The 25,246-nt window shown below is 40.2% G+C and overlaps 1 protein-coding gene across 8 annotated transcripts in view; it reads left to right on the top strand.

The window, feature by feature from the left end:
• PDE8B (phosphodiesterase 8B) overlaps positions 1-25,246 on the top strand; it is a 68,481-nt gene that overhangs the window by 11,360 nt on the left and 31,875 nt on the right. For 5 of the 8 annotated variants that reach the window (XM_061620253.1, XM_061620224.1, XM_061620234.1 and 2 more), the window contains exons 2-5: positions 9,284-9,343; positions 12,987-13,177; positions 14,544-14,603; positions 15,690-15,747. In XM_061620253.1, the coding sequence (XP_061476237.1) occupies positions 9,284-9,343; positions 12,987-13,177; positions 14,544-14,603; positions 15,690-15,747 (369 nt within the window). The remainder of the gene's footprint in view (positions 1-9,283; positions 9,344-12,986; positions 13,178-14,543; positions 14,604-15,689; positions 15,748-25,246) is intronic. The other 3 variants (XM_061620260.1, XM_061620207.1, XM_061620217.1) reach the window with 2 other exon arrangements.

Genomic DNA, 25,246 nt, shown 5'->3' with positions numbered 1-25,246 from the left:
TCCTTCACATCCACAACCTAACCAATGATCCTTCAACAATGGGTTTTTTATCCTGACAATATAACAGAAACTTTAATGGTTCACAAGTGGAGGCCAATTGTAAGGTAACTGTGTCCTCGACAGGGCAATTTCTTTCATCTGTGTAAACTGGGAGCTTCCACAGCGCAGGGGTTGAATACTTATGTAAGCGACATGTTTCAGTTTTTTATGTTTCTTACAAATATTTCCCAACATAAAACCGATGTCACCTTACAATAATTGATTGTGACTTTCAGTGTTTCAAAATAAAATATCATAAAGAACAAAATTATAATGTACCATTTGTAATTCAGTAATATGAGAACATTGGTTAGGGGTCTGATTACTTTTGCAAGGCACTGTATAATGGAACTGGGGCAAAGGCAACGGGATAATGGTCCCACTAGGATTTACTTAGGTGTTCTGTTATCACAGAGGGATAGGTAATGCAGAGTGATTGAACATCTTAGAATTTTAAGGTTAAGGTTAATGAGTGACTTTTGTTTAATTAACCACATCAAAAGTGTCTACAGGCTGTGAGCTTTTGAAAGACACCTTGGCAATGCAAAATGATCAAGTGAACTTGGGCCAGTCATATTCTCTAAATCTAATCTACTCTCAGAGTTGTTGTTAATATAAAATAAGGTAACCCACATCCATGTATAAGAGCCAGTGTGGGTAGAGTGTTTGACTTGGGAAAGCAGTAGGGTTGCCAGGCTCAGGGCCTGAGAATGATTCTGTATCTTTAAGAGAAGAGAAAATTCAGCCAAGTGCAGGTTTTCTTGCAATATTGTAATGGGAAAAACCACAAGGTGAGATTCTCCCTTCCCCCTGCACAACTTTTACAGAAGACCTCTTGGAGGCTGGGGGAAGGGAGAATTTCACCTTGTGGTTTTTCCCATTACAGTATTGCAAGAAAACCTGCACTTGGCTGAATTTTCTCTTCTCTTAAAGATACAGAATCATTCTCAGGCCCTGAGCCTGGCAACTCTAGAAAGCAGTGTTCATTCCCCATTCAGCAATGAAGCTCACTGGATTACCTTGGGGCAGTCCTGCACTCTTAGTCTATGCTGTCCTACACACCCAGAGGGTTGCTATGAAGATAAAGTGGAGTAACCTACATACATTATGAGCCAACAGGTAGAATATAAATGTGAGATGATTATTATTTTGGATCCTTATACGGTACAGCTATTGACTACAGAGATACAAATAATACTTGCTGCTTTGTATGCAAAATTGTTTAGGCTTTATATTAGGGATGGGGAATATATGGCCCTGCAGATGTTGTTGGGACCCATCGACCTCTGGCACCATGGCCAATGGTCAAGGATGATGGGATTTATAATCCAACAACATCTTGAGGGCCACTGATTCCTCATACCTGCTTTTGCAATTCCCTTGCAGGGCAGTACATCAGTAACTCCTAAAACACACATGCAACCAGAATATCTGCACCTGCTTTTTTTTCTATCATCAAAGCAGTAAACTTTTTGTATTTGAATGTCTGAAATTCATTGCTGAAATTCTACTATGTTGGTTGGTTGTATTGCCTTCAAGTTGATTCCGACTTATGGCTACCCTATCAATAGGGTTTTTATGGTAAACGGTATTCAGAGGGGGTTTACCATTGCCTTTCTCTGAGACTAAGAGGCAGTGACTGGCCCAAGGTCACCCAGTGAGCTTCATGGCTGTGTGGGAATTCGAACCCTGGTCTCCCAGGTCATAGTTCAACACCTTAACCACTACACCACAATGTAATGTTGCTTTATTTCAACCATTCTCTTTGGCACCATGTATGCTATCCTTAGTTTGAAATCCATTACGCAGGAACATAGAATATGTCTTACACCAAGTCGGACCATTGATTCATCTAGCTTAGCATGTCTGTACTGTCTGTCAGTGGCTCTCCAGGGTAGGATTTTCTGGGCCTGGTACAAATTGTATGTGGATTGGGGCCCCTCTCCACTCATAAAAAGACAACAGTTATGCATAACATTTGCATATTCTTAGTGCCATGTGCACATGTGTGTCCTCTTTTTCAGGGGGAGTGGAGGGTCCAAAAACAAGTCAGTGGATATACATAAGTAATAAGATGTCTGACAAGCAGAATGTCTACAAGGGAAGCTTTCCCCATAATTATATTTCCATAATAGAAAAGGCTTAACATGCTGAATTTCTGCCTGCCGCACACCTGTTAAAGGCACAAGAATCCTGCTTTGCTCCAGTGGCAACTCTAAACCATGCAAGGAACTCAGGTTTCATGAGCTGTAAACCAGTTACGTTACTGTAGGTCTTTCATCAATTGCTCTTAGGCTGGCAGTACTACATTCAGTGTGAGACCAGGCATGGAGGGAGTAAAAAAAGCTTAAGGTATACAGCAATCCTTTGAGATGCTCATGTTTGAATATATTCAAGATTTAAAATGCTAAAAAGCAAGCAGTGTATTCATTTGTTGTGTATATTTATTATTTAATATCTGATAAGAATTACAACAATGTTATCAGCGCAGGTCAAAGAACCACATATATCTTTTTTTGAACAAAAAGATTTTGTGTTTGAGACTTTGATATAACTATACCATTTAAGTGTTTATACCAGCAGCAAGTACCCAAAGCCAAGAACCTTTCCTCAATTAATCACCCTCCCCTCCTACTGCTGCTATAATCAACTTAACTGGCAGCCCCCCACACACTGGCTGCATTTCCCTAGAAGACAACCAACGACTGGATAACAACACTTCAGTGGTGAAGCACATAGTGAATATTTCACTCTGCCCCACCATCCCACCACTATATTCTTGACATGCTAGAGTAAGAACAACAGCAACAAAACATTTGGGTAACTCGATCATTTTTTAACTTAAAAATTAACATCTGTAACTTCATAATTTTCAATATAGCATTCACAGGTAAAAAGGGGTGATAAGGCACTATAAATAAAAGGCACCCCACCCAACTCCGTGCTTTGTTTATTATATTCCACTCCTGGCATTTTACAGCAAAACACAAACAAAAAGTTTGCAAACCTTGGAAAGCAATAACAACAAATGTACTCTCAGCACATACAGCTTCACATTTTAAACTCCGCTATCAATGTTTTTGCTTACTTACTGCCTTGGTTCAGTTACTGACTCTCAACCTAACCTAGCTCACATGGTATCTAACAACTCGCTCGTCAACCACAGCTCTGACTTCTCATTGGCTAAAAACATTGAAAGGTGGGAGCAGCCAGACTGGCTCACCTCATAGGAATCTCTTAGAAGGTTACCTGCATGTTTTGCTTCATAACGTTCTTTCTAGGCAGGCCAAAGACTAACTTTTTTTGAATGAAAGCTTAGAGTCTGGCCCCCCTGGCTATGGGCCTGCTACATCTGTACTGATCTTTCAGCTGCTCCGCTCCAGGGATTCAGGCAGGGGAAAATAGCAGCCCTACCTAGAGATGTTGTAGATTGAATATCTGAGCTATGTCCCTACCCCATAGGTGAGGACTTGTGAAGCTGGGCATATATTGCTAAAGCTTCAGATGAAGAGTATAGTTTAATCCATCTCACAGCAAGCAGAAAGAGGGGGAAAGCATCAAAGTCAGTAGAACAAAAAGGAGGCAAGCTCCCATGCTTCTTGGATTAAGATGTTTGTTTAACTCAATACATTTTGGAGTTGAAACTCCTTTATCAGGAGCTGCAAATGCTTGTCAATTACTTAAACCTGAAAAAAACTCTATCTTGACACTCAAACTAAAAACAGCTTCAAAAAACCTATGAGACTATAATTTTGTTCCCTTACAGCCTCATAGCCTTCTCTCCCACTCCCAACAAAATATTGTTTGACAAGCATGATAAAAGATACATAATATCCAAAATATATGTAAGGTATAATATCCAAAATATATACAAGATATTATTGGAAGTTAAATCCCAGGATGTTGCCTGTAGTAGAGAGAAAGAGCTGGGGCAAGCAATTGTGAAAAAATAGTGTCAATGGATTAGGAGACAGGCTTGACCTCTTACATCAGAAGGTCACTTCCACTCACAAAACAGGTGTCCCCAATTTTCACTGATCGCCCCACTGCAGCCACTGTCTGGAACTCAACATTCCAGAAGGTTCCCCAAGTCTCAGGAGTGTTTTTTGGGATGTGTGTGATGCAACAAGAAGGGGGAAATGAGAAAACTCTATGTGAGCAGATGTCCACACAGTTAGCACCAGACCAGGGATTTTTCTTTATATTTTTGTCACCTTAAAAATAATCCTATTATAAATTTATTGGAGATTCTTTTAAAAACCTACCACAAATATAGGTCAGAGCAATTCTTGGAAGTAATACAGAGTAAAAGGAATTTGTGAACATATTTGGTGGGGGTGCCCCTAAATTAAAATTTAATCTTGAGATTATAGCATGATAAGGACAAAAGCAAAATTTGCTATTTGGCTGGTTTTACACCTAATTGGTGAATGATTTTTATTTAGGTTCAGACTCAGTTTTGGGTGGTAGGCAGATTTGGGTTTGTATGCATTTAGATTTTATTTATGTAAATGAGTAATTAATTGACCCTCTCTTTTTCTTTGGAGAAGTTAGCTTGTTTGATAATGCCCTATTCTTTCAGCCAAGGTACTGGATAGATTCTGTCCAGAATTAGATTTTTTTTGTTCCTAAGCTAAGAAAATAAATCTCAATCATGTAAGCATTTTTTCACTGTGATAAGCCAAGGCACTATTATGATAATGCGCTTCTAGTAAGTTTTACCTCCTGTTTAATAATTAGCCCTTAATGCAAGGCTGTGTTATTTCTTCTGTAATTTCTTGCCAAACATGGAAAAGGAGCACATCAGTTCCATTAAAGCTGTCATAGATATTAGCTTGCTCTTTTAGGGTTTTTCCTTAATTTGCTAGCAATTTAGTGTCAATGTTCCTTGCCTATTCTGTATTCCTTTTTATTTTAGACAGGCTTTTAAAATGTGGATGGATGGATGCATGCTTCAGCCTAAGGGACAGGAAGCACACACCACCACATAATAAAATGAAAGAAAAGAAAATATTCATACAGACCCTTTTGAGTGTTAAGATCAGCAGAGAAGGGGCTCTTGGTAGTTCCACTGCACCCAGAAGCTCAGAGGATGGGGATAGTGACTTGGAAGAAGGCATTCTGTGTGGCAGCCCCTAGGCTGTGGAACTTCTTCCCCAAAGAGGTGTGTCTGCCACCTTCACTATGCAGGTTTTAGTGAAAGTTGAAGCCTCATCTCTTTACCCTGGCCTTTGGCACTTGATATGTATATTTTTAGGACCCACCCTACTTTTGTAGTTGTAATTTGTTTTAAACTATTTTTAACGTTGCATTTTAAATTGTTGTAACCTGCCCAGGGACTGTAGGGTGAAGGGCGGGTAATATAGTAACACCATCATCATCAGTGCTTTTTAAGTAAAAGATGAGTGCCGGTACTCATACCTTGATGAAAGTTCTGTGGGTACCAACACAAAACAGTTGCCATGGGGAGCCAAAAAAGAAGTGCCGGTACGCTGTACCAGTGAGAATCAACACAAAAGAAGCACTGATGGTACTAATGATGTGAGGCAGTAGTAGTGGAGCTTGCTTCCCTTTTATATGTTTGGCTGCATATACACCATACATTTAAACAGAGCTTGGAAAAGTTACTTTTTAAAACTACAACTCCCATCAGCCCCAGCCAGCATGGCCACTGGATTGGGCTGATGGGAGTTGTAGTTCAAAAAAGTAACTTTTCCAAGCTCTGCATTTAAAGCACATGACTTCCCCCCAAGAATCCTGGAAACTGTAGTTTGTTAAAGATGATAGGAATTGTAGCTCTCTGAGGGGTAAACTACAGTTCCCAGGATTCTTGGGGTCGTGTGGATGTGCTTTAAATGTATGGTGTGTACGCAGCCAAAGAAGCAGTACTTGTTATCTTAGTACAACAGGAAAAAGAACAGAGTGCTGTTTGAAAATTTAGCCCAGGGTCATCCATTATGCTGAAAAGAATCCCCATGGCCTGGCTCCATGTTAATAATGTGTGGAAACTTAAATCATATGTGGTTAGGAAGCTGCCTTTTACCAGACTATTTGTCCATCTTTCCCAGTATTTTCTATTCTGACTGGCATTGGCCCTTGAGGGCCTTGGGTAGGTAATTCCTGTCACCTCCTACCTAACCATTTTAAGTGGCGATAATGACTGTGAGCAGGAAGATGAAGATGTAGTGAGAAGTAACACAGTGATTTGAGCCTTCTTTGCACATTACTGAAGGAACATGGAGTCAGCCCATTGGGCTGTCTTGGGGGCTTGCACACAGCCTTGGGTGCATATGAATTGGGTGCAAAAGCTGCAGGAATGCACAAGAAACTGAAAGGTACAGAGAAAAACCTGAGACTAGTGCCAGTGGGGAAACACATTCCAAGCAGACATAGAATGGGCACTTCCAGCAACTAAGTCAGTAGGGATGATGCTTGAGTGCTGAACAGAACTCATCTGAACATTTTAAGTTCTGCTGAAGAAGGGAGGAAGGAGCACTAATGCAGGGAAATGGGATATGACTTCAGATGGGAAAAGGTAAGGGATGCCAGCTGTGCCACTCCAATGCGCAGCACTCTTAACCACACAGCCACTAGAGCTGGCAGAAGGAAGGCCCCTTTTGAATACCAGGTGCTGGAAACTGCAGTGGGGGAGAGAGCTGTTGTGCTCAGTGCCTGCTTGCAGGCTTCCCATGAGCATCTGGTTGGCCACTGTGAGAACAGGATGCTGGACTAGATGGCCACTGGCCTTGTCCAGCAGACTCTTCTTATCTTCTTATGCTAGTATGACCAGTAATGTAGTGGCAAATCCAGAAGTGCATGGTCTCTTCATGATATTCACACACACCACACCCGTCACAGTCATGCTCCCTCATTTACTGTCCATTGTCATCTCTACCCTCCTCAGTTCCCACACACACACCTTCCCTCACAATAGCAGACGTCCCTAGGAGCCAATTGGCATGAAATGGGAGTGTGTTAGGTACAGAGAAGAGCCTTCTCGGTGCCTGGCTCACCTCCTTTCACTCTGATTGGCTCTAATCAGCAGGAAAAGATAACGAAGCATGTTAGATGACTCTTCTCAGTGGTCAACACATTTCCCTTTTATGTTGATTGGCTTGTAGAATGCTGGAGACATAGGGACCTGGCTGGGAGCCTGCTCCTAAAAAGGTAAAGGGTCTGAGACCCCCCTGAGACCCTGGACAACTACATCCCTGATTATGACCCATGATCTAATCTTCCAGGGCCAAGCTCTATACACACAAATGTATGTATATAGCCCAGACATGTTTCCCTTCCTCCCTTGTGCCCTGTGCGTAGGAAGACTCCCAGCCACACAGGATGAAGGAGCTGTATGTAAGCAGAGCATACAAAAAGGCCTTGGATTCAAACCATAGCTGTGGACTTTGAAGATCCAAACAATACCTGACTGGCACATGGACCAATAACATCAGGGCTGTAGCTCAATGACAGAGCACATACTTGACATGTAAAAGGTCCCAGGTTCAATCCCTGGCATCTCCAAGGAAGGCTGACGAAGCTCCTGTCTTGAACCCCTGGCGAGCTGCTGTCAGTCAGTGTAGACATTACTGAGCTAGATGGACCAATCATTCAACTCAGGTAGCAACAAGTATGTAAAGTCTGCCTTTATGGGAAAAGCTGGTGCAGCTTATCTCACAATAATATTAATTTAAAAGGTTGGGCAAAAGTCAACATAAATTTGGCAGTGTTATATTTTTGTATTATTGCTCTGTGTAGTGCAGTCACAGCCTTTTAAAGTACTTTTCTAGTCAACTGTATTGTTGACGATATCAGTGAAGTGCACTTCAGTCCCATGGAAATTATCTGTATTGTGTTTTTTTCCTGTAACTCACTTTTAAGAGCCAGGGTTGGGCTAATTGAGTAGGATATAAATATTAGAATAAATAAATAATACAACTTACATCTGGGTGCCACTCAGGGAGCAGAGCTGAAGGTAGATCAAGAGTCAGGTTATGAGTCAAATGCTGAGTATTCATCTTAGATGTCATTAAGAACTGATTCTGGAAGGATATATTATGCTAGAACCATGTAGCACTTAACTTGTGGAAACTGATGTGGTCAGTATCTTTGGCTATGAGCATAGCTGGAGCAGTTTGAGTCTCAGAGACACCCATGTTCATAACTTTCACAAACATTTTTAATATTAACTTCTATTCACTAACTGTGTTTTCCCCGCCGCAACCATCATTTACCAAATCTTCCTGTGGCTGTGTGGGGGTGGTATTGCTATTATTTTATTGTTGTTTATTGTTACATTTTTATAGTGTGTTTTATTTCTTTTGTTTTAACATTGTGTAAGTCGCTTGGGTACCTTCGGGTATTAAGCGACTAATAAATCTAATAAATAATAATAAAATAATTACTGCCTGGGCCATCCTGTACCACGTCGCAATAGTGGATCATGTTTGCATACTGAAAATAATAAAATATGTAAACATAGGTGTGGTCCACAGGATGTGGCAAAATACATTTCATTTTTCATAATCAAGTTGGATTTTGTTTCATTTTAGCAATAACAGTATTGAAATTCAATGTTAAATAAAATGCATATTCTGAAGCTTCAAGAAATCCCAGCTGAGTTGACTTGTAATTAATATATTATATACCACTCAAGCTTATGAATTTTTTCCTTGGAAATAAGTCCCACTGAGTTCAATGGAACTTACTTGAAATGTTTACGTACAGGGTTGCATGCTAGTCTGCCATGTGGCTATGGAGCTCGCCTTTAAACATTCATTCATTTTAAAAGGCACTCAGGGTCATAATGAACCTGTAGACTGGAAATTTAGGCTCTTCAATAAGGAGCAGCTTTTATTTGGGATTGGACGGTAGTCAATTATCAGGTGCCTTTTAAGGTAATGGTGTACACTTGTTCCGACTCACATTGGGAACTTCTTTGCTGGCCTCTACTGTGAGTCTTGGGCTTGTTCACTCTCCTCCACCTCTGTAATAATCACCTGTGCTTACATGTGTGTCCTGCGGGAGAGGGTACACAAGCCCAAGGGTCATTCCTGTACCCTGCCACATGGATAACCTAGTCACCCGGGTCATTGTGTGAACCACATCCTTGTATCAAACTTGTCATGTTAGTTTTTGTCTTATATTAATTATATTTTCATGGAGGGGGGCGTTAACTCTTCATCAAAATGCTGATAACTTGGCCAAATACTGAGGGAAACAAATCTTACACACTGCTTTCATTTAGCAGGCTTCAACTACTGAGACAGAAATTGGGCCCATGAGACTGGCACAAGATCCTATTCAGGTAGGAGGTGTTTTTTCTCCTTCATTTTATCAATAACAATTAAGTTCAATATTAGAGTTTGGCTGCAGTCCTTCAGCTGAAGTGAAATACACAAGTCAATCAATAAACATTTTGTTTATGTAAAAAAAGAAAGGAAGAGACCTCTAAATTTGAAACTTTTCTCTGACGATGATGGTTGAGTTAATGTTAGCTATTATTGTTAATGTAGTGTTAGCTATTATTACATTGAAACCTGTCACAAAGATTCCAGAAATTGTATGAAATTCAAATTCTGATCCATTTTGCCTCACTTAAGAATTATAAACTGGAAAAAAACCCAGCTGTAATGAATTTCCAGAAATATTGGGTGGTATCCAATGAAGTAGTTCCCATTTGTGCAACAGAATTTCCCCTCCCTCTCCTCTCCTTGCATGTCCCCTGTGCCCTCCCCAGATTTGCTGTAGAGGGTTGGGAGAACCATCAGAACAGATTTAGGGGGCATGCAGGGAGAAGAGAGAGAGAGAGGAAGTTCTGTTGCACAGCCAGAGGTCCTTGCGCTAATAGAACTACTTAGTTGGACACCATCCATTGCATTAGAGTTAATATGACTGTAAATTGGTATTTTCTGTCTTCTTCAGTACTTGGTCTCCAGCGTCAGCCAGAAGCATGCTCTCTAAAAATGTAAAAGTTGCATTTCTGGCTATCAGTACTAGAAGCCAAAACTAGCCTATCAAGCATATTTTTCATTAGTGGTGTTAACATTCTGTGACAATAAATTTCACAGGTTAATTGCATTTGATATGGAAAAGTACTTCAGTGTTCTGTCTCTCAATTTCAATAGAGAGCTCTGATGTTTTGTATTCTGAGAACAAATGACTTTTCCACTTTTTTGCCTTCTTTCAAGCAGAGAGTTGTCAGACTTCTGTTTTAATTCATCTCCCTAAGCTGGAAAAGAAAAATGAGAACCAATCTACAGAGTCAGGAAAAACTTCAACAAATGCTACTGACTACTGGGAGTGTATCATTTCAGAATGCAGTTGACAAATTGCATGTTTGAATCTCTCCTCCCCCATTGTGAAAAAGTAGCATTCCTTGCCTTGCTGACTTTCCATGGGTAGGAGGTTTTGCATTTTATACACCTGAATTGCAAAGTGGTGCAATCTCAGGAAGGTTGTGATATATACATTTTTTAAATGCATAGATCAGCCCTAACCCTCATTCCAGGCCAGGTAACAGTCAAACCAAACATAAAGCAAATGTGAAGAACTCTGGAAAAAAAATAGGAACAAAGGAAGTTGCCTTGTACCAGGTTGGGCCACGTTTGGCCATCTAGCTCAGTATTGTCTCTATCTCAACTGGCAGCGTTTCTTTCGTGTTTCAGACAGTTTCCCTCAGGCCTCCCTGGAGTTGCTGGGGATTGAACTTGGGACCTGTTGTATGCAAAGTGTATGCTCTTCCATTGAGCTACAGCCATTCCCCAATACGGAATTTCCTGTCGAGCTTCCGTAGCATGAATTAATAATAGAGGAAAACACCAATTGTAACCATTTGGCCAAATCAGCATAACATGCAAACTGAGTTGTAGAGACTTACCATGGTACAGGCATCTTGTGAGTCTTCAGGGAGGTGTGGCATTAGCAGGAATACAAGGTTGGCAGCTGGAAAGTTTCTAGCTTGATGTATCTACATCTGGAAGGCGGGGGGATAAGAAGGCTAGAGTAGATTTAGGCCCTCAAACCCAAGCATTTGGTACCATGACATTGAATTGCACATGGTTCTAATGAATACCCAAAGCTTTCTAGAGCAATTCTTTTGTTCCATAGCATCAAGCACTTTTTTTCAGGAGTGGCTGGTCTGTACAGAAAGGCCCAATTATAGCTGTGTTTGTTAGAGAGAATTATTCTGGTTGCCATATTGTCTTGAATTGGAACTTTTTGAAGCTCATTAATTGTGTACAGCCATAAGCACCTTGCTTTCTTACCAGATTAGTCACATGCTGATGTATGTGGTGCTGCAACAGTAGTATTAATCATTATATCACTTATTGTTGGGAAGTCAGCACTTCAGATAGCTTTAGATAACACAAAATCAAGGTCACCTTGCCAATCCCCAGATTAAATGTGTTGACTTTCGCATGGTGACACCATGGCTATACACAGTAACACAGACAGAAGCCAGCTTTTAGAACAAATCTTTCTTTTCTTTACCTGTACACAGGGTGTCTCAGTGAAACCAACAGGACAACCTATTCATATGAAATAAACAGAACTTTGAAAATTTGGACATTTTCTGCTAAAGTAGTTCTAGCTGAGTACTTCGAATAATTCTTGGCAAACCTTATAAACACTGAACCTTTCCTTTCTTTCATGTATTATATTTATACTAAAACAAGCTTGTTTTTTTATTAATTTGCAACACAATTAGTGATTGATTGCTGTGATTAATAATTTGTGTATGTTACAAAACAGCAGTTCAGTGATCTGTGCTGCTGGACATACTAATAATTATTACAAATATTACAAATTCTTTCTTTTCTTGAAGAGCTCTCATTAAAGAGCATTAATTTTTTTACAATGTTGCTTTCTTACTCAGAAAGCAGTGCTCATCTTGCCATTGCTTTAGATAGGCAGATCAAAGGAAATGAGTGATGTCGGGGAATTTGAGCCCAAAGCATTCTTTTAAGATGCCTCGAAGGCATCTCCTGGAAGCAGAAAGCCCTCATGGCCCTTTGGGCACTGTCTGTGCTATACTGAATGGTAGAGGAGAAAGCGTGGTTTGGAGTGTTACCTCCTAGACCAATAAGGACATTACTAAAAGTGGAATGGGAGATGTGAAGCCCATGTTTACCCTGCCATGTACTTTGTAGAACCCTGTCTCATTACTTTTCTCGCTTGAATAGTGTTTGTCCATTCTTAGTTGACCAAAATTTAGCAGCTAAGGATGAATATCCAATTTCTGAATGTGCACCAAAACTGAATATGTTAAAGACTTCTAGTAAAGGAGGCCATTCCACATGATCAAAGGCCTTGGTTGCATCCCAGAATAGTAATTCAGTGGAAATCTTAAAAATGTTTGCATGGGCTAAAAGATTAGAGCTCTTCTAGTATTGTTAAACACACTTCTCTCTTAATAAAACCAGTTAGCTTTGAAAAATGTATTTGCCAATAGTCTTTAGACTTTTTGCTAATATTATGGGTGGGATCTTGTAGCCAGTGTTCAATATTGATATAGGACAATATGATGTGATTTCGAATCTAGTTATGAATTAATTAGACTTGTATTATATGGGTCTGATTGCTTGTGCTTTCATTGCAAGTAGGCTGGTTGGTTGCCTATATGAGTCTCTTTCCAAATTTGGGAAATACTGCTTTTGGTTTTTATTATTATTATTATTATTATTATTAGTAGTAGTAGTAGTAGTAGTAGTAGTAGTAGTAGTAGTAGATGGTGGTGGTATTTTAAGCTGCTTTTCTGGGCAAGTACATGCATAAACTTCATCATTGAAAAATGTGTTTTTACATTCTGCTATCTTTTGGAAAGTGCATAGAGGGAGTGTTGCAGTAATAAATACTATAATATTTAAATGTTAAACATTATTGGGTTTAAATCCACAGTATAGGAAGATATTTATATGTGATGTTAGATGGTCTTCTGTATTTTATAGGTGTTGCTGATCTTTGCAAAAGAAGACAAGCAGAGTGATGGATTCTGGTGGGCTTGTGATAGAGCTGGATATAGGTGTAACATTGCTCGGACGCCCGAGTCAGCACTTGAATGCTTTCTTGATAAACACCATGAAATAATTGTCATAGATCATAGAAACTCCAGATACTTTGATGCAGGAGCCATCTGTAGGTAATTGTCCTTGTATTTCATATGAAACAAGATCATTGTTACACAATAGTACCGCGTCCACCTTACTAAAGAAGTAAATTGTGCCTGCACAATTTAAAGACTGCACAGAAGAGGAAATCACAGTGCATAGTTAAAACTATGGGGTGGTATTCAGTGCTAGTAGGACCCAATGAAGTTAATAGATTTGACTTACTTAGGTTCATTGATTTCAGTGAGGCTACTCTTAGTAGGACTTAATTAAATACAACCCATAATATTTGCAACCACAAGATGTGATTATAGCCACCAACTTGGACAACAGATTTCTGGCTACTAGTCATGATGGCGATGCATTTCCTACAAAATCAAAGACAGTGTACCTCTGAAAACCAGTTGTTGGAGATCATGAATGGGAGAGTGCTGCTGAGGTCATATCCTGATTTTGGGCTTCCCATAAGCATTTGGCTGGCAACTGTGGAAAGCAGCATGCTGGACTAGATAGGCCTTTGGTCTGATCCAGCACAGCGCATCTTGTTTTCTTGTGACTGAATGCTCTCCCATATAAAACAAATGAATTCATGCAGACAGAAATGTTAAAGAGGAGGCTGTACTAGAACCCTTCTCCCCGACATCTGTCTTTCTTTGTGGAGGTAGTTTTTGTATGGAGGAGCACACAGTCAGCTGAGCCTACCTGCAGCCTGATGTGGAACATCCTCAGACACCAAAAAGAAGAAAACTAGACCTGTAACAATAGGAATAAAAGGCATAAAAGTGGGTTTGAATACTGGGAGATGGTTCTCCAGTATTTCACTTTTGGCTGCTAACAATAAAAAAGGTTATAGGTAACTAAACTCAGAGCTGGCTAAGCAACTCTGTACTTGGCTAGTATATAGTCACGTGGATACATATTACAGCTGGGGCATGGTGGAGCAATCAAATGACCTTATCTTCCAAAGATCTGTCCATAAAAGAAATATGTAAAAATTAAGTTTATGTATAAAGATGAGTGAAAATATCAGGTTCTAAAAGTTGCAGATTCCTTCCAACATACTTTTCCAGATTCTCATTTATAGGCTAGGATCCAAAGGTACTATATGCATAAACAGTTCAGGGGAGAAACCCATATGTAGCCATAGATTCATAAGTTGTTTCCTCTGCATTTGTTCTCACTGCTGAAGAGACAAGGCACTGTTTTGCTTATAAAATGGCTTGTCTCTTCAGCAGTATTAACTGATGCAGAGAAAACAACCTAAATGGTGGTTTTGTTTGCAATTTGCCTACATCCATAAGGATACCACTCATATGGGATCTATTTAGACAGTGTTTGGTCTATTTTTGTTGTTAAAAATTGTTTCATCAGATATGACATAGAATTTCCTCATTTCAGGTCAATCCGTGCTACAAAGCCTGCTGAACATACTGTAATACTAGCTGTTGTTCCACAAATGTAGGTAGTTTTTGAAAGTATGTTTTCTGGATGATAATTTTCTTTAAATGGATAAGGTTAACTAATGAACAAAATACATTAGAAAAGGTTGGACTTCACATCCATAAATATGTTACTTTTTTGGGTGGTGGTGAAATAATGTTCCATTATTATTATTTATTTATTTATTAGATGTCCTATGTGGTGACCTTCACCACAAGGTCCCATGGCAGGTTACAACAATACAATATACACCTATAAAAACAAGTGAAATAGTAAAACCATTCCAAGCAAAAACAAGAGTATATATGGTAACAGTAATGTCAAGTACAATATAGATTGTAGAATTTTGTTTATGGTCCAAACTCTAATTTTCACCACTTAGGCCCCATCTGCACTACACATTTTAAAATGCTATTATACTACTTTAAACAGTCATGGCTTCCTCTAAATAATTCTAGGAGCTGTAAATTTTTAAGGGTGCCGAGAGGAATTAGGAGACCCTATTCTTCTCACAGAGCTACAATTCCCAGAGTAGTTGAACTCTCAGTCTCTTTCCAGGTAGCTCTTCACACTGACTGATAGTGCAGCGAAGCTATCAGCCTTGTGACAGGTACGATGATGAGTTCAACTATTTAAGCCAACAGACACTGTGCAGTCTAGATTCCTGAATCGTACCGAGCTCATGGTGGCATCACATAATCAGTAAGGAAAGGCAGCATCTGCAAAAGTTATATTAGCAGGAAAACTGAATGAACTACAGTAAATGTATATGTTATGCTTTATTCATTTGTTAATTCAATATGCATGAGTATCTCTATTGCACGAATTCCTAGAAGGGTAGTTATATTAATCTCTGTTGCACCAAAACCAACAAAGGATCTTGTAGCATCTTAAAAGACTAACAAATTGATTAGTTCAATAGTTTTCATGGACTGGAGCCCATTTCGACAGATTCAGAAATGTTGTCTTCAGTTGCAGATATGTATGTTTGTTTGTATATGTCTGTGTATCAGTGAGTGAGTGTATATATACACACACATGATTGATGGAGCTATCAAAATTTTTCAAATATCTTAGGTAACAACCTATTTTACATTTTTGTAGGTCTGGTGACCAAGAAGAAGTGTCTGTCCTTCCTCTTCTCCATGCAGGTTTTAATAGGGTATGTAGAAGTTATTCTAACTTTTTTTTAAGTAACTAAGTTTTCAATTTTCAGTTATTTTCTTCTTAATGATTAATTGTACAGTACATGTTGTCAGCCAACTTATTTGTAAGCTACCCTGAGTGATGACGTGTATGCATCGGAAAGATGGGGTAGAAATTCTCATGAAAATTAAATATATATATTTGTGTTACATGATAGCTACTGAGCCCCCCCCCATCTCTTTTATATTTTAACTCAAAATGTCTGATAAGTCAGCAGCGTCATTAAAGTTATTATAGACTGCTGCTGGCCCTCTGTTTCAGGAGGTGAAAGGATATTGGCAAATACATTTCTGCAAGCCTAGACATGATTCCTTGTGACAGGTGCCAAGAAAGATGTGTTTTCTTTTTTCTTTTTTAAATCAGCATTCTCTAATGGTATCATAATAAACATCTATAACTGCCTGATCCTCTGTGCTTTCTGGTGCAGACTGATCTGCACGGAGCAGAAGAGGACTGGTTAGCTGGCTGGCACTTTACCTTCAGGATCACTGTGTAAACACAAAACAAGACTGGGAATAGGATCAGGGAGGAAACTTATGACTCTGCTAGCAACTGCCTGGGCTCCCTAAGAACGACCTGTTACCCTTGAGAACTGCAGTTTTAGACAGATACGGTTTTTTAAACAAGGAGAAATCAGCACTCCTGTTTGGTGTGTGATGCAAAGAGGCCAGCCCTCAGATTTCTTGTTCAGCTTCTCATATCCACCCTTTGTGTTCCGTTGTGCCATATCTTTGGAATTTGCTGCTAGCTGACATTTGTTCAACTGACCAGCTAGATTGGCGGGTACTAGAGAGAGGGCCTTTTCAGTGGCGGCCCCCACCCTCTGGAACTCCCTCCCACAAGATCTTCGGCACATCTCTTCCCTGAATATGTTCCGCAAGGCCTTAAAGGCCTGGCTCTTTCAACAGGCTTTTGGGATTTCTGGGGAGGCTTAATATTTTTTGTTTACATGCCTCCCATTATGTATTGTTTGTTTTATAATCTATACTATTACACTGTATTTTTTGTATTGTATTTTGCTATATTTATTGTATGTACGTCGCCTAGAGTGGCCACTGGCCAGATAGGCGACACATAAATTAAATTTATTATTTATTTATTTATTTATTTTTATTTCATTAAACTTATAGACCGCCCCATAGCCGAAGCTCTCTGGGCGGTTCACAAGACAAGAAACATCAAAAATACAATAAACGTGTAGCAATATAAACACATTAAAAGTTTAAAATGTTAAAAAATTAAAAACAATATCAGCGCATACAAACATGTTAAAAAGCCTGGGTGAAGAGAAAAGTTTTAACCTGGTGCCGGAAAGATAGTAACGTTGGCGCCAGGCGTATCTCCTCTGGGAGATCGTTCCACAGTTCGGGGGCCACCACAGAAAAAGCCTTTTTCCGCGTTGCCACCCTCCGAGCTTCCCTATAAGTAGGAACTCGGAGGAGGGTCTTTGATGATGAGCGTAGTGTACGGGCAGGTTCGTAACGGGGAAGGTGTTCCAACAGGTATTGTGGTCCTGTGCCGTGTAAGGCTTTGTAGGTCAAAACCAGCACTTTGAACTGGGCCCGGAACCATATATATACCACCTTGGGTTCCATGAAAAGAAAGGTGGGGTATAAATGTAATAAATAAATAATAATAAATAATGGGATAAACTTTTCTATAAGAAGAAAGGCCCAGTAGTGGAGTACTAAGAAATTTATGCTCCTAGAGAGCTAAACTCTAAGGTCTTGTAAACAGATCTTGAAGGGGATTTAGCTCTGAGTTCCATTCAATTTGATGGGCCTTACCTCAAAGTAAATAGGATCAGGCTGCAGGACTGCTTTTTGTTGTTATTATGACTGAACAAAAATACACAGGCTTTTTTGTTCTTGTGTGTGCCTATGTACACATTTTATTAAAATAATACTCATTATGCATATCTGTTCTGAGCTGAATGAATGAGTTATTTTGACAACAATGTAATGGGGTCTGTGCACTGCAGCCCATATAAAAAAAATCCCAAGTGTTATCTTCACATTGAGGCAAGATGGATACATATAATCTTGCTGTCTTGGAGACATATTTTAACAGCTCCTGTTTTAATTAACAAATTTAATTTCAAATTATTAGGCAATACAGGAATAAAATAGAATAGTGTGTGCCTTCTTCCATATTATTGTTATATTGTTATATTATTATTATTATTATTATCCTCCTCCTAATGGAGAGGAGGAGAACAGTGTTTGTACGCCACCTTGAGCTTCTTGGAGGAAAGATGGGATATAAATGGAATAATAAATAAATAAATAAAATATGGCCCAATACCTCAAGACTGCTTCTCCCATATGAACCAACTACAACCGTGTGTTTGACATCTGAGGCTGTTCTTTGTGTGCCCCCTCCAAGGGAGGTGTGGAGGGTGGCGACATGAGAACAGACCTTCTCAGTAGTGCCCCCCACCCCATTTATGGAACATTCTCCACAGAGAATCACATGTGGCAGCATCATTATCTATGGAACCAGGCGAAAACATTTCTTTTCTCCCAGGCTGTTTAGTGGGCTGTTCCGCCGCCTTTTAAACTTTTTATTTGTTTTAGTTTTTTATATTGGTTTTAATCTTTTTATTGATTTTAAGTTGCTTTGGGTTTACTTTTGTGAAGAAAGGCAAATAAATAAATAAATAAATAAATAAATTTATTTATTGGATTTCTTAGTCGCCCATCTGGCTGGCCATCCAGCCACTCTGGGCGACGTACAAAATGAACAAAATAACACAAAATAACACACCAATACAATAAACATTAAAATCTAAAAGCAATGATGGTAAAATCTAGCCCACCCCAAAGGCCTGCCTGAAGAGCCAGGTCTTCACGGCCCAGCGGAAACTCATTGTAGAGGGGGCCTGGTGGAGATCATTTGGAAGGGAGTTCCATAGGGTGGGGGCCACAATTGAAAAAGCCCTCTCTCTGGTCCTCACCAGTCTAGCTGTTTTGACTGGTGGGATAGAGAGAAGGTCTTTTGAGGCCGATCTTGTTAGGCGGCATAGCTGATAAATACGTCAGTGAGGCTGAAGATGGAGGGGGGAGGGTTTTCCCCGCCATAATTTTTGCTTCAGGAATGGCTTAGTATCCAGTAGATCCTTGGCTAGCCCCATTTCAGGGCCTTACAGCAGCTACTACCAGTGGTGACTTTTGGCAGTAGACCGCCACCTCCACCCCACCCCACCTCCTCCAGCAGAGCCAGGCAGAAGGAAAACTCTGCCCCATCATAACTCCCTCCAGCAGCATGGCTCAAGGGTTAGGATTGCTGTGGCCATTCCAAATAATGCTGTTTCGAATTAGGGTGTGCAATAATAATAAATGCATACTATTCATAGGACTTCTCCAAAGCAACTAATAAAAGAATAAGGATATTATAAATAAACATTTTACTGAACAAGAGTGTATTTGATGGTGCCATTTGTTCCTCATGGTTCCCCCCCCGCCTTTTCTCATCATCTCAGTAGAATACTATTTGTCAGCATTGTGCTTTTGCTGCTAGTTGCAGTTGCCATATCTTCTTTTTCATATATCTAGTATAAATTCTAACCGTGGGACTTACTCTGTACCAGAGGTAGCCAATGTGATCCCTCCAGATGTCCTGGGACCTCAATTCAATTAGCATCACTAATTATCAGGGATGATGGGAATAAACAAACAAACATCTGGAAGACACCACATTGGCTACTCCTGCTTTATACTCTTTCATGCTATTAAAAGGGCATCATTTTTATCTGATAGCTGAAGGCTTTTTATAGAGGATTCTCAAAGGTTCATTTTATTTCTGATCCCTCTACTCAGGGATTTACTTACTCTGATGTAGGATACAATTGTAGTTGTGAAAGGCACATCCATCTTGTTCTGCTATCTGTCAGCACCACTTTAATTTATATGCACATCTGTGTGACAGTTATATTAGGGATTCAATATGCTCGTCTGGTGCATGCAGTCTCTGCAGCTTGCATAAGCAGAAGGATCTGTCCAGGCTGGTTTCCCACCAGCCCACATGGCTCACAAGAGCAATGTTAGGATTAGGGCAGGCTCTTCAATATGTTGCAGTTGATCCTGATTGCCAGTGCAGGGAGGTCCATGGAGAAGAGAGCCTTTCCCCACAACACTTCCTGCCCTTTCTACTGGTTTGCAGTGGTTTATATATTACACACAAACCTGCTCTTTCCAAGTTGGATACCTCAAAGGTAAAGTGTGACTTTGCTCAATGGCATATATAACAAATGCTCCCAAAGTGCCTTGCAGCCTTATAAACACAGATGTTTTGGATCCTAAGATAAGTTAACTTAATGAAGTTCCTGAAAGCAAAGGGTCCTGTCCCCTTCTCCGCCCTGAAACCATCTGTGCTCCCTCCCTGGAAAAGCCTCTCTGGAGGGTCAATGTGGAATGGGACCGGCTTTTTTGGGGGGGGGGGAAGCTTCAGAGGAGAATGAGATCATGGGAAACTTTCCTTCCACAAAGTTCCTTAAGTTAACCTATCTTAGGATCCAAGGCTGATTTTGTGTGGTTTCCCCCTTGAAGAAGGTTTGCCCAATTGATCTTTCCCCTCTTACTCCCAAAAGCCTCTGGGGTCCTCCTAAACAATGAGGCTGTGTTGTGGGAGCTATAGCAGGAGGGAGAAATTGTCCAACCTTGGTCAGTGGAACCCTGTTGGATACAATCCCATAAAAGCAACAATAAAAACATAAATAAAAACATGGAAAATATTATAATTATTGGAGGAAGAAAAACCAAACTATTTTGTTAAGCATTCTACTTCACAACAAGGTACAAACCAACAGTGTTTGTCAGGTACTCCCCCTTTTCCCTTTCCTAGGGAGAAGGAAGCAAAATCTAAACCTTGGGCATTTTCATATGTGATGCTTAAGTTGCCTTGTAGCCTTTTAGAAATTATTTACATAAACATTTGATTTGTGTGGAAGAGAACACAGACGGGATGCAATTGTAACTTGGATGTTATTTTGACGAGTGCAGATTTTGCATTCAAAAACCTAAACAAACAATCTGCTTTAGGACCCATCAATGAACCTTCCTCCTGGCAACACCTGTAATTTTTGCAGAGTGGGAACAGGACATTACAGATCATGCATCACATACATTATGTACAAAGCTTCCTTTTTTAAATGTTAGCATGCTTTAATTAAGGCTGCATCACACCAATAACCAAAACACTAAAAGTGGTCAAAAGGATTTTTGTTTTCATTTCTGAAAAGTTGAGCCTAGAATGATGACACTAACATTGCTACTTTTTCAGGGCACGGAAAAGTGAATACTGTGTAGTGTACTCTTAACTGCTATAATTATTTCAGCATGTGCCTTTGGAGTTTCTTCAAAAGTTTGTTTGCTGGCCATCGAACTGTTTGTTCATTTATAGGACAAGTAACATCAGAAAGTGTCATCTGCTGAGATCGCCATCAAAGTCTCTGTGTGCCCTTAAAATAGGGTTTTTTCCCCCTGATCTTCAGTTAACAATCAGTCTATCATTACTATACAGCTACCAGTTTCACTGGCAAAAATCTATAGTCATCACTGGGAACAGAAATGAGATCTAGTGGATACCAAGCAACCATAACAGTTGCGGCTGCTATATTGTGTAAATTATTTTTCTCTTCTTGTTTTTCCTCAGCATTGCCAGTGACCTTTCAAGGACTTTAACCCTGAACAGTTGCTGTCGTTTCTTAGCTGTGTGACTGGGGATAGGGTGGAGTGTTAAGACTTCCCCCCACCCCCACCTTTATCGTAGCACTTCTTATGACTAATTGATTACAGGATTGAATGCTTGATCATGCTGAACAATTGTAAGGTGAATTCACATTATCTCGTGTGGGAGTGGGGTGGGGTGGAATTATTGCTTTCAGAACTGAACTGCCACACCTCTTTTCTCTAATTTTGTGACTAGCTCCCCCAGACATGAAAATATCAATTTCCCTTACCACAATGCGAGACGCTTGCGGAAAACAGGTACAACCCATGTTTTGGGCTGGGAAAGAGAGCTATGAGGGGAAAAAGGATTCTGGTTACTATACAGCAGTGCAAAGGCTTTTGTTACCCGCATATTTCCACTCCAGGTGACCCTTTTGCACACTACAGCTGAAAGGTTTCTGGCATCCCCACTGGTCACTGTTGGAATGTCCTAAGAATGACACCCAATTAGCAGTTGTATTGCATAAGTTAAATTTCATAAGTTCTTCTTTCTAAATTGGGGTCACAGGTGTGGGGTCTGTAACCAGATACACCCCTAGAAGCCTTTGCAGACACCCAACTTTCAAGGAGATGCCCAAGGTGTTGAAACTTATTCTCACAATAGATCCAGCTCCTTGAACACTCACGACTAAAACCCAGAGCATATTCCACTGCTCCACTGACAAGGAGCCACCAGCAGCCACTGCCACCAGACTGCCTGAAGAGGGGTGGGGGGAAGCCTTCAGGCTACCCTAATCCACTGGTTCCCAAACTTTTTTCCCCACAGACCACTTGAAAATTGCTGAGGGTCTTGACAGACCACTTAGTGATTCTTCTGCCTGTTGTAGCAACTGTCAGGCACTGTGCCAGATGCTGTATGTATGATCTATTTGAATTTGATCTATGGAATACAATATAACAAACCAAAAGTATAAATAAAAATACAATTAAAATTCAATGTGAATATTTAATCTGATAGATGTGCCCTCTCCCATCTTCAGCCACAAATGCACAGACCCAGTGCAGACCACCTGAATGAAGCTTCTGGACCACCTGTGGCCGGTCCATGGACCACATTTTGGGAACCCCAACCTAGGCCTTTCCCAGCCACCTTCACTGCACCTTGGAATGAAGTGCTGGGGCAGAATTCTGGCAGACCTGAGAGGTTACTTTTTCCTGTTTAAGGCTACCAGTTCTGCTGAACAGTTTCAAGAGAAAAAGCAGGGTGTGGTTAGGGGTTCCCAGTGCTGTGGGATGCAGTGGGGAATGACAGCAATAAAAAGGCAAGTTTGGCTCTGTTAAAGTTTTGCTGCAATCTAGGGAAGAATTATTATTATTACTATGACTACTCTGTTTTTATTGAATGTTACATATATTACCTTTCTGAAATGTGAATAAATTAGGAATTAATACTATACATATTTGCAAGGATCTGATGTTTTAGTAAAAATATAATGAGCCACCAATGGCTTCATTTCCTAAGGTTTTACAGGAAAACCACTCCATTGTGAAGCTTGGTTTTCTGAAGGCCAGACTCGATTTCAGCAGAGCTGTCTTTTTAAATGTGGATCTGTCCCAACAAAGCAGGGAATATAGGTCCAATTTAAGGAGCAAATGGGAGCATGGGTGAGGGTGCTGAATCCTTTCCCATCCTTGGCTTACCTCCCAGCATACTATTCCCCCCCCCCACCAGGTGATTTTATTCCAGCCAAGCTCACTTCTGATATCAGAGCTCAGCTGCAGGGAAAATCATATTTGAGATCAGACTGCAGGAAAGCATTCCATGGGTGGAGGGAAGGTTCTCCACGCCCACAATTAAAGAAATGGGCCTGCATCTATTGAAGATGGGGGGCTAGCTCAAGATCTCTTTACCCCCCCCACCACACTACTACTACTACTACTACTAAAAAAAAAAAAAAAACCAGGCTGGAGCTGGTGAAAGTGCTAGTTTCCAATGGAGGTTTCCAGCAAGGATCTCTCCTGAAGCACCAATGAAACTTGCTCCTATTTTGGACCATGGGACAACCTGCAAATTCAGTCTCCTTAGAGGATAATGAGCTTACAAGGAAGGGGCATGTATGAGTTGGGAACCCATAGCTGTAATTGCTAATCAACTGAAGCAACTTAAACACAACCTAACAACAGAATTGGGATTCTCCTATCAAGCTGTTAGTCCACAAAATATAAGATATGTCTGCTAAACTCACAATCTACAAGCACACTTAATCTTAAACTCTGGCTGGAAGAGTTGGGAAACTGCAGCAGGTGGTGGAATCTCTGTATGTGCAACTTTCCAGAGTCTGCAGAAGATCAAGAGTTGTTTAGGTTCCTAGTAAGATGGTTTGCCAATATCTTACCTGACCCAGGTATCATGGCTTCTGATTTTGAATGGGTCTATGGAACTTTGCCCCAGAAACATTCAAATAATGCACAGCCTCAAGATACTATAATGAGATTTGTGTGTTTTCCATCCAGGAGGCCATCTTGTTCTGGAGTAGTTCATGATTTTTCGAGACTTAAATCCAAGACCCTGAATGGCAGGCATACATTTTGGCCCTAATTAGAAATACTTTGTGAGGTAGGAATTAGCTATAGTTGGGGATTCCCGTTTAAATGCCTTGTGTTGTGACCCAGGATGGTACAACACACTCCATCAGAAGGCTAGAAGACTCCTTACATTAATGCAACTAGGACCAGCAGTGTATGTCTCTGATAAGGAAGATGAGATGGAGCATAACCAATTGGATGGGTTATTTGAGTAATCTAGGAATGTAAAATAAAAAGAAGCAGCTGCATTTCTGGAAAAGTGATTTATACTGGGCTCCTCTGAGGTCTCTCCAATCACTGGCAATAAGCTACACTGATAAGTAGTCTGTGTCCCAGGTTCACACGATGCTCTTAGAAGCTGCAGAGTGAAAATGCTTTAGTACATGTCACTTATTGCTATTTCCCCTATGCTGTTCTCTTTGATATCTATATTTTGCTTAAACATCCCTTTTCTGTTGTTTAACTGTGTTATATATACAAATTAAGGGTGGGGGTGAGAAGAAAATTGGGCTTAAGCTGCACCTCCAAGTTATGCTATGCTGATGCAGATGACTTGAAGAGCCCAATTTTAGAGAACCCACAGAAGAATTTTTCGACCAGCTGGATACTTTTTTGTTACTTGTTGTGTAGCGTGTTTTTAGGAATTCTGGTGTTCTCGTACAAGTCTCGGGGATGCTTCTTAGCAGAAGGGAGCTTTTATTAAGCATTAATTTAACTGCAATCTGAGGATTCAGTCAAATTCTTTTACTCAGCCTGCCTAAAATGTGAAAGGGTTAGGCAAACCCATAAAAAGATGAAGGGTACTATCAAATGGGAGCAGGCATATAGTCTATATCTAGCTGCTCCCATTTAACAATCAGTACCTTCCAAGAAATGAAGAGATATAATCAGTTGAAACTTTCTTAGTTTGGGGAAGATTTTTGGGTTCTTCAAAGTCATGGGTAGTGTCAATCATGTTGGTGAAGAAAATTCACTTGGCATTGATAGGAGTAGAAGGAGACTAGGGAGCATTATATATTTGTTGAAGGACTGACTAGGCAGCCTTTCCCAACTAGTGGGCCACCAGATGTTATTGGACGACAATTCCCATATTTCCTGACCATTGGCAATGCTGGCTGAGGCTGATGGGAGTTGTGGTCCAACAACATCTGGTGGCCCACTAGTTGGGAAAGGCTGGACTAGAGGGATAACAGTCACATT

Source organism: Rhineura floridana, chromosome 1 (genome assembly GCF_030035675.1).
Source record: "Rhineura floridana isolate rRhiFlo1 chromosome 1, rRhiFlo1.hap2, whole genome shotgun sequence".
Taxonomy (NCBI): Eukaryota; Metazoa; Chordata; class Lepidosauria; order Squamata; family Rhineuridae; genus Rhineura; species Rhineura floridana.
Note: the sequence above shows the minus strand (reverse complement) of the source record. Positions and strands in the feature narration are given on the sequence as shown.